Raw genomic sequence first — 10,152 nt, 5'->3', positions numbered from 1 at the left:
AGGGAAGAAAGTTGTCAGGCTAAGAGAATCAAAGATGAGAGACGGGAAAGAGCGAGGGAGAGAAAGAGGGAGCTGATGGCTTCTGATTTCTTGGGTCCAGTCACTGAGATCTTCGCATCTGCTGTGGTTCCTGTGTCCCGGATCCCCAGTGTCCTTCCAGTAAGTCTCCCCTTTCCTTGAAGCCACTTGGAGTTGGGCTCCTCTCACTTGTGGTTCAGATCCTGCCCGGTCATGATGCACCTCCCCGACCCAAAGAGAGGCACCCATTTGTCTTAGCACCGTTGAGAATGGAAACTTTTATTCTTTGCTGAGAACGGGGCTTTGCAGAGCACCACAGTCCACCGCCATCCCTGGGTGGGAGTGCCCTACGTGTGAGTGTGTGTTTGGAGGGGGCCTGACTGCTGAAGCGGCCCCAGCCTTTACACTGCGGGAGCCAGGCCAACCCTGTTGTTTCCCCGATCGTAAACCGAGAAATACAGCCTCAGGAAGACGTCGCCCAGGATCCAGGTCTCCGAGCGGCTCATGCTCTCTGTGCCCGCTGCCAAGGTGCTGAGGCATTTGCCCCGAAGGCTCTGGGGGAGACGGAAATGCACAGCAGTCAGCCTGAGCCCTTACCTGCCACCCTCTCGGCATCCGGAGCCGCAGCTTCTCGGTTTTATCTCCCTCCTTTGGTAAGAACCAAGTGGCTCTCTCAGCAGCTGCGGAAGTGGGGTGCCCATCCAAGACCAAGAACGGCCAAGGCATGTGGTTGCCATGAGGGAGAGGGGCTGGGGGAGGGGAGGACGGGAGTTTGGGATGAGCAGATGCAAAGCACTATAGAGAGGATGGGTGAACGACAAGGCCCTGCTGTAGAGCCCAGGGAGCTCTATTCAAGCTCCCGTGATCAACTAGTGGAAAAGAAGAAGAAAAAGGATACAAACATATGTATAACAGAGTCAGTCTGCTGTACAGCAGAAATCAACAAAACACTGTATATCAACTGTACTTGAATAAAATGTTAAACAAGAGCAAGAATGGCCTGTAATTCCCCTCCTTCCTTCTGACCCTGCTCGCCGTTTCCTCTGCAGGGAATGCCTTTGCTTCTCCCTCTTCCCCACGACCCGTTCTTAGAGACTGCGCTCAGCCCCTCTAGGAAGGCTTCCTGGCCCCACGCTCGCCCGCCCTGGCCACTCCAGGCCGGGTTGGGTGACTCACCCTGGTGCTCCCCTTGTGTACAGCCCTCATCACTCTAATCTGCACCCGGCACCCCTCGGCTCAGCCCCCGGGGGTGCCATTTGCATGGGGTCCAGTGTAGCTTCGCCTGGACCCATGCAGGCCTCCTCGTGCCTCCATGAGGCTGGGGGTTTAGAATGACTGAAATTCCCTTTCTTCCTCAAAGCCTTCTTTGAGGCCATCAGCCTCCTCTGAACTCCCACAGGGAACTGACATTAAGCCTCAACCCTGTGCAAGGGCCGTGCGGTCACTGTGCACCCTTAATTCACGGGAGCATGCAGCCTCCCCACAGAGGGGTCTGGTACCCCAACTCACAGAGTGGGAAGTGGGGCTTAGCAAGGGGAAGTCGCAGGCGAGGACGAGGGTCGCCATGTAATTTGTCATCCAAAGCAGGACACCTTCGAGGTGGGAGGGAGACCGTTAACCATTATGGTGGGACAACACACTGAGACTGTGGCCACCCACCCCACTTGTCCCTTGGCCTATTGCAGGGATTGCTAGAGCTGACTTTCCGTGTTCATCTATCTGAGGGCTCAGGTTGAACTGAAGCTCCTTGAGGGCAGAGGCCCTTAGTGTTCCCTTCTCCTTGTGCCTCGCACCAGGCCAGCACGGGGCAGTGTTCCATTTATTTCAGGATGATGGAAGTCCCAGACTGCCCCTTACTCTCAAGTGGTTGGTTTTGTGGGAGGCACTGGCCCAGCCACAGGGGCTCCGTGGCATCTGCAATGGTGTGGCTTGCCCTGCAGAGGGCCCCCTCCTGCAAGCAGGAGCCCAAGGGTTCCTGTAATTCCACCAGGGTTGGCCCTTCACCTTTCTGATGTAGGCTTGAGGGGGCACTGGGTAGTCGTTGCCGTTGATTCTGAAGATGATTGTAGGCAGACGAGCCACATAGCTACATGAAACCGCATACTGTTAGAGAAAGAGGGAGAGAGGTTGGCCCAGGTGATCCCTGGTGCGTGGAGAGCCCCGGAGTGACCCTGTGGCGTGACCCTTCACCTCGTTATCGACAAGGCGGGCGCCGATGAGCCTTCGGATGGCGGTGATCACTCTACTTGGGCCAAATAGGAACGACGTCCCGGTATCCACAATGGCCTGGCAGCCGCGGCAACAACCAAAAGCCACACCGTTTATGGTGATGCTGAGAGACAGTGGGACAGAGTGGACACCAGGATCACTGTGAAGTCTCCCCCCACGACTGCCCCCTCCCTGACTGTCTCCCTTCAGCTCACGCCCTGCCTCTGTTTGCCTTTGCTCTGGTCGCCTAACCTTCGCTGACTGCTTTTCAGCTCCTGAGTGCATCAGGCTCTTTGGTGCCTCAGGGCCTTGGCATGTGCTGCTCGCCCTTCCTAGAAGACCCCCATCCCCTTTGTCTAGCTAATTTCTCCTCATCTTCCAGGTTCCAGCTTACTTGTCATTTTTTCAGGGAAGTCCTCCCCCCCAGACTAGATCAGGCTCCTGTCCTGGTCACTCTGTAGAGTTCCTCATTACTAGCATGTACCGAAGTGGAAATTCATTATTATGTGTGTGACTCGTTTCATGTACGTCTGCCTTACTAGATGTAAGGGCAAGTTGTAGCCTCAGTGCCTCTCTCAAGTGCCTAGCACACAGCGGATGCACAATGTATGTTTGTTGAATGAATGAATGAATGAAAAAGTGGATGAGGAACAACCAGAGCCCTGTATGTGCTGTGTGACCGATAACGGGTCAAGCCACACGGTGAAGATGGAGGTTCTCCGGGGCAGCAGATGCTGAGAGTAGGGGTGTCGGAGACACAGGCTGCCCTGGGAGAGGTTGTCTCCCAGCATGGCCCACTCACACAGCTCAGACACTGAGGCCCGCGGCCAGGCGATGCCTGAGCTAGCCCAGGGGCCTCCAAAGGACACGGAAGCTTCTGTCTGAGGGTATCACTGAGAATCCCGTCAGTTATTGCCCCTTGTTCTCAGGCCACTCCTGGATCCCGGCTTCCTGATTCTCTCTGTCACAGCCCCTGCCCCACTGTGTGCCCGGGATGGGGGGTGGCTATGGGTGGGGCGAGTGTCTCTTTGTATGAGTTGCTTTCAGGTCTCAAGAATGCAGCCAACCTCTCTCCACTGCTGGGGAGTTTCTCCCTCAGGAAACCAGTTTGCCTGGTTTGTCCAGGACTTTCCCTGTTTTGAAACTGGTAGTTTTGTGTAGTGAGAGCTCCCTGGGTCCCGGGTAGCCCTAGACAGTTGGTCAACTTATCACAACCCTGTTCAGGCTGGTGACATCCTCCCTGGTCCTCTTTTCACTGCACTTCAGGGTCTTCAAACCGTGCTCCCTGCCTTCCAGCGTGGTGGGTGCAGCCCTCTTGGGCTGCACACGTCTCTCTGAACCCTGTTCAGGACCCTGGTCAGAGCCCTGGTCAGGGGCCTGGGGTGATTATGAACCCATGGGTGGTGTGTGTATCTGTGTGTGTTTTTGTGTGTATCTGTGTGCCTGTGCGTGTGCTTACACGTGTGTCTTTGGGGGTGGAGCGTATGTCTGTGTGTGTGACTGTGCGTCTGTGCGTTTCTTTGTGTGTCTGCATGTGTCCGTGTGCACGTGTGGGAGCATCACTTGGGGGGGCCCTCAGAGGGAGGGGCTTACCGGTTCATGGTTATCTGCCAGTAGTGGGGTCGGGACACTGGTATCCACTGGAGCTTTCCTTTATGGTATCTGTGGTCCACCCCGCCTAACATCACAATGCTGCCATTCTCCTTCTGGCTGAGGAGAGAAGGAAGAGGGAGGGCTCGTTGTAGGAGAATAACAGCAGGCACTGTCCTAGGGCTGTGCTTCTCCACCCATCCTTGGCACTATTAGGGTCCCCATTTTACAGAGACGGAAATTGAGGCCCGGAGGGATTGAGGACCTGTCCGAGGTGGGTCACCGACTAGTGAGTGGCACAGAAGGGGTTCGAAGCTGGGCAGCCTGGCTGGGCTCCGACCACCCACCCTTCTGAAGAGGGCCCGCTCCCCTCCAGCAACCAAAGTGCTCAGAGATACCCTCAGAGGACACCGTGCCGGAGGGGTCTGGCTGCCCCCTCGCCTAGCCTGTCATTGTTCAGAAAAGCCGAGGCTCGAGGGCGCCAAGGGTGTGGGCTCAGGCTCACCCAGGGTTGGCTTCACCAGCGTGTGTGACCTGTGCCACCCATGGGGCCTCACACGCAGCAGGGCCCTGAGCCTCTGCTATCCCTGTCTTGAAATTCCTAATACTTTTTTTATTTTTAGCGGTACGCGGGCCTCTCACTGCTGTGGCCTCTCCCGTTGCGGAGCACAGGCTCCGGACGCGCAGGCTCAGCGGCCATGGCTCACGGGCCCAGCCGCTCCGCGGCATGTGGGATCCTCCCGGACCAGGGCACGAACCCGCGTCCCCTGCATCGGCAGGCGGACTCCCAACCACTGCGCCACCAGGGAAGCCCCTCCTAATACTTTTTGAACAAGAGGTTCCACGTTTTCATTTCGCGCTGGCACCTGCGAATTGTGTAGCTGCTTCTGAGATCCGGGTAAAATGTTAGTGAGGAGGAAACATTCCCACCATCCCTCTCCTTCCTCCCATATGAAATCCATCAGCACATCCTGTTGCCTTTTCCTCCAACCTGTATCCTGATATCTTCCACTGCTCTCCCTCTTCCCTTCACACCCCCGGACCAAGCTGCTGCCCCTGAGCCCATGAGTATGCTTGTGTTCTCATAAAACTTTATTTACAAAAACCAGTGGCAGGGCCAGATGTGGCCCTGGGGCCATAGTTATCCCGGGCTAGACTGTCTCTCAGGAAACTTCTGAATCAGGTGGGCTACAACTTTTCATGCAACTGAAAGCATCTTACAGCTGACTTAGAGAGAGGGCTTGTGCAGTTCGGACTTACCTGCTCAAGTAGAAGGCAAAGACAGACTGAGGAATGAGGCTTCGTTTCCTCAGGGTGTCGAAGACGGGGGTGGTCCCTTGGGTGGCGAGGCTGGGGTAGCCCAAGCCCAGGATGCCATCAAAGGGTGCATCTTCCATCCCAAACTGTAACTTGCTCAGGCCAAATGGCTGGCCCATGTCAATAAGTTTCCCGATCTGTGGGAGAGGGGAGTGTTCCCACATAAAGGTTTGTGAAGGGGGGCTGGCACTGGGCTGGGATGGAGATGCCATGAGCACCGCAGAGAAGAACTGCGGCCTGGCTGTGCCCTGTGTTGACCTCAGATAGTTAGACCAAGCTGCGACTGGAATTTGGGTTCCATTTGTGCTGGGCTGTGGCTTTGAACCAACACCTGCCCATCCTGCAAGCACCATGTGAAGCGAGCGAAATTGGCCTCATGCTTCCTATGCAGGTGGAAAAACAGGGACTCAACAGGACCAAATGGTTCCCACTGGAGGACAGAATGAGTAGAGAGCAGGATAGTCTTCTCTTTGCCATCACTGTGATCTGATGACAGAAATGAACTGAATTCGTCGCAGTGCATCGTGGAATTTGCATCCGCCCAGAAAGACAGAAGCCCATTTTACAATGTCGCTGCCAGGGTGCTTATGAAAATTCTGCCTGGGAAACACGCTTTGGGGATGTGTGTGTGCATGTGCATGTGTGTGTGTGTGTGTGAGAGAGAGAGAGAGAGAGAGAGAGAGAACTCAGGCCCTTTGGGGGATGCAGGCAATACATTTTATTAGACACTCAAAGGCCCCCTCTCGTGGACCCCCATTTATCAGGCCCCTCCCACATCTGTGGCCCCCTGCTTTCCCTGTCTGGATTCCCGAAGCCCTCAGTTCCCCGCAACCGCCCAAGATCAGTTTTATCCTCTCCCCAAGTACCGCACACCTGATGAATCCTGACTGGCCAGCCCAGCTCCACCGTTTACCTGATGCCTGACCTTGGCAAGGCCCTGGCTTTCTGCACCTCGGTTCCCTCATCTGTCTAGTGGAGCTAATCATAGCACTTGCTATGTGGGGTTGCTGCAGGAGTAAACGCGTTATTACCGTGAAAGTACCTGGCACAGCCTGAGGATATAAGAGTGGGTGCTTTTCTCCCCTCTCTCCCTGCTCCCAGCAAAAGGAACCTTGAGCTGCTCATGGGCAAAGGAGCTGCAAACCCACACCTCAAGCCACTCTCTGGGTCAGCCCTTCTGGGAGTTTGTGTGTCAGCAGGGACACTGTCTCCTCAGGGACACAACACTGTGGGGTGGGCGGCCAGCCACTAGGGGACTTTGGGAAAGACGGGCCCTCCCAGTTGGGCCTGCATCTGTTTTGTAAGCTGCGGTTGCTCCCAGGGCCAGCCCTGACTCAGCTTCTGGTTTCCAGTTACCCGAACAGTGTCGTAGCCAAGAAATCCAATGGTCCTCCCGGAGCCGTAGATGAGGTCGATGGACCGGCCCCAGAGCCGGAAGGTGGTGGACGTGTGAGGGTTGAAGAGCTTGTGTGTACCTGCAAACACAAGAGATGTGTGTTCGTCAGGTGCTAAGGACGGAGAAAGGGGTGGGAGGGGGAGTACAAGATGGGCGGGGGGGCAGGTACTCACGGCAGGGGCGACTGTAGCAGTAGATGGAGGGCACCCACAGGTCACCTGAGCCGGTGTCAAAGAGGACCCTGAACTCCTGAGGGGGCGTTCCAATGGTGATGTTGCCGACATAGGCTAGCTACAGGGGCCGGGGGGGTGTGGTGTGGTCAGACCTGGCTGCCCTGGCCGCCCTCGATTCCCAGAGTACTGCTTCCCTCGAGGTGTCCCGTGTCTCCTGAGATCACTTTCCAACCGCCCCACCTCACAGCCTCTGCTCAGACCGGTGCCTTCATTTGATTTTTTTCTTTCTTTTCCTCCATGCGGGCTCTTAGTTCCCTGACCAGGGATCGAACCCGGTCCCCCTGCAGTGGGAGCGCAGAGTCTTAAGCACTGGCCTGCAGGCGAGTCCTGGTGCGTTCATTTGAGAAGCTCTCCAGTCCCCCCTTTAAGGCCCAGCCTGTTTCTTTCTCCAGTTGGCCCTCCTAGGTCACCCCAGGCCACCTCCTCTGAACTCAGACCATGTCCTATCACCACCACGCTGCTGGCCCTTTTATTTGACATGTATTTACTCTTTGCCTATCACTCAGGCTGTCCCATGCATTCTTGAGGAAGAGACGAGACCTTTTTTAAAATCAATAACAATAACCATAGTGTTAGATTTTTATGGCGTCACAGGCCATAGGGGCTCAGTAACTTTTTACTGGTGTCCTTGGATCTGCGGAGGCTGAACTTTGTCCGCCTGGCTTTATCTTTCGATCAGACACGGCTCACCTTTCATCTGTAACTCAGTGGCTCACTTAGTTCAGGAGGAACAATCTCCCTCTAACTAATGACATATCTTTGGCAAGAAATGGGTGTTCACCTGCCACCTGGTCATTGCCGAGCCCAGTTACCACCGACCAAGAGTTGAGGATGAGAGTGCCCTCTTCTCTGGGAATGGGGTCCGTATTCCCCAGTGTTTCTGCTTCCTGCAGGAGCCCTAGCCCCACCACACCGCCTGGCGCCTCCAGATGAACCCCAGTGCCAGGCCAGAGCACCAGGGGGCGCTGTAGAGTGCCATCCACCCAACACACTCACATCCAGGTAGTTCCTCAGGGGATGAAGAGTCATTTTCGGGTAATAGGCGACATTCTGCGACCTGTTGCCAACATTCTGGGACCAGTTGCCGTTGTTCCTCAACAGGAAGTTTGTCAGCAAGTTTTTTTCCCTGAGGGTTTCTCGCATGGTCTTCATCTTTGTTAGCGGGATTCTTTCACCGAGCATTGGGAAAAGGAAACAAAGAAGGGTCAGCAATCAGCTGTCTGTGTTATAGTACGACTGTCATACCTTGCATTGTAATGGCACTGTGTATATTCCAAGCATTTTTATGAGTGTCCTCTCACATCAGGATGCAATGAAAAGACCATGACAAAGACCTAGGTTTGAATACAGGTTCTGTTGTGTAATCTTGGGTAAGCCATATGACCATTTGGAGTCTCAGTTTCCCCCTCGGTAGGTACAAAGGTAGAATATAGCTCCTATCGTCCGTATAGAATGCTCTGGGTATTAAGTGAGATGATGTATATAATGTGCCTGACATGTAAGAAGTGTCCACAATGACAGCCCTTCCCATTGCTATTGCCATCCCACTGTATCTTTTTCTAAGAAGTTCTGGGAAGGAGTCCGAAGGGGGATCATTACCCTCTTTTTACAGGGGAGGAATTTGAAATGCAGGGAGTTTGTGACTTGGCTGTGGTCACACTGCTGGTTAGAGGTAAATCAGCCTAGAAGTAGCCTTCCAGATCTTTCTCCAGGGCTCCAGCAGAAGAGAGGGGTGAGAGAGGAAGCCAGGAGATGGGGAATAAATTAGGGAAATTAAGAAGCTAGAGAAGCAAAGAAGAGTCAAAATAGAAAAAACAAAACAAAACAAAAAAACTGAAAACTCAGAGAGTTCTGCATGCACAGAGCCATCCAAAGGGGATGGAGAGATAAAGGAGAGAGATACAGAGATGAAGACACAGACACATACACAGAAATGCAGAGAGAGCAGAGAGAATACCTAGAAGCAATCACAGGAGAAATGCTGTTCATAGGACCACACTTACAGTTGCACAGGTTGTGCACTGAGCAATCCCAAGGAGTGCCATTTTCACATAGGTCATGATGTGACGGTACCCCAAGAGTTGTGCAGCCCTGCAGGCCTACCCCAAGACCCTTGGGCCCCATGTTGCCCATGGCACGGTACTCATCAATAAGTGAGAGTTGAACTTCAAGAGTGTCAGGGAATGATTACATTCCCTTCTAACCCTGATGGGTGGAAGAATAAGAGGACAAGGAAGACCCCAGAAAGAGAGATGATGCCACTTACAGTCCCCGCACTTACATGACTAGGCACTCTGAGAGGGCCACCAGCCCAAGGATCCCAAGCCACTTCATGCTTCTTTCCTGGGTCCAAGTACTCAGGAAAGCGTGAGTTCTGAGCATGCAGTGGTGGCCAAGGGCTCCTAGTTATATATGCTCTGACATGCCCTAATTGTCCCCCTTAGGCCATTAATGGATCTGATCAGAAATACGAACCTCTCGATACAATCTTTACCTCCATCAGTGTCTGTGGGGAGTGGACTTGGAAAATTCTCAGAATACAGAGATTTCTACTGTAATCTCTTCTTTGGGGCTTGGCTGAAAAACCAAACTGAACCGCATGGACTAAGAGTGGGGAGACTGTTGCCAACTTGGAGATAAAACACTGCTAACAACGTGATAAAGTAAATTCTACTAGAGAAATGCTTGACATTCGTGATCTCGTGTGGTCACGAAGCGTGCGTTGTTGTCCTCAGCTGGAGAGGAGATCGCTCGGAGGAAAAGAGTTCAAATGGCAAAGTGAAGACTTCAGGGGCAGCCCAGGGACATGCGAGTGGCTTTACGTAGTGGGACAGATGGCACAGTTCAGGGGCACCTGTGATGCCAATCTGCATCAAAGCTCTGGGCTAGAGTAGTATTACAATTGCACAGCTTCACTATTGGGAGAAAAGTGATGCATGCATCCACAAGATACTTTATATCGTCCAACAAACATACACGGAGGCCCCTGTGTGCTAGGGTCCGGGGTAGATGCTGGAAAGTCAAAGTCAAGTAAGACACAGGAGGTTCTTATCTTCAGGGAGCTAGCAGTCTAGGGAAGCTCTCACAAACTCATGACCCAGGAGGCAAGAGAAATGAATGGAAGGGCTGGGTGGGCACCAGGGACACAGGGCAGCACATGCCCTACCACTGGGGGCAGTCACTCCTCAGCTCCCACCAGCGGCTGGTTGGCAAGTTTTCAAGAGAAGTTAGAAGTCTGGATATTTATGTAAAATCCCCTGATTTTAAATGTTAGCGACTAATTTTGTTTGTTTTTTTCAAAAAACATAGTGTGAGCCAAACCTCAAACAACTAACTGTGTGCTGGATTCAGCCTGCAGGCTGTGCAGGTTTTTGTTTCTGGCCTAGAGGT

General features: G+C 53.6%; 1 protein-coding gene across 1 annotated transcript; it reads right to left on the bottom strand.

The window, feature by feature from the left end:
* Positions 1 to 419: 419 nt before the first annotated feature.
* Positions 420 to 9,144, bottom strand: LOC309826157 (pregnancy-associated glycoprotein 2-like; the record flags this gene model as incomplete). Its single annotated transcript, XM_082660121.1, has 9 exons — positions 420 to 572; positions 2,023 to 2,121; positions 2,209 to 2,350; positions 3,820 to 3,936; positions 5,077 to 5,270; positions 6,490 to 6,608; positions 6,703 to 6,820; positions 7,759 to 7,930; positions 9,044 to 9,144. The coding sequence occupies 9 exons, from the start codon at positions 9,142 to 9,144 to the stop codon at positions 420 to 422; spliced, it is 1,215 nt and encodes a 404-aa protein (XP_082516247.1).
* Positions 9,145 to 10,152: the final 1,008 nt, after the last annotated feature.

This window comes from Grampus griseus, assembly GCF_964374135.1.
Source record: "Grampus griseus genome assembly, chromosome: 8".
In the NCBI taxonomy this organism is placed as follows: Eukaryota; Metazoa; Chordata; class Mammalia; order Artiodactyla; family Delphinidae; genus Grampus; species Grampus griseus.
The sequence above is the reverse complement of the archived record's forward strand: the minus strand, read 5'-3'. Positions and strand labels throughout refer to the sequence as shown.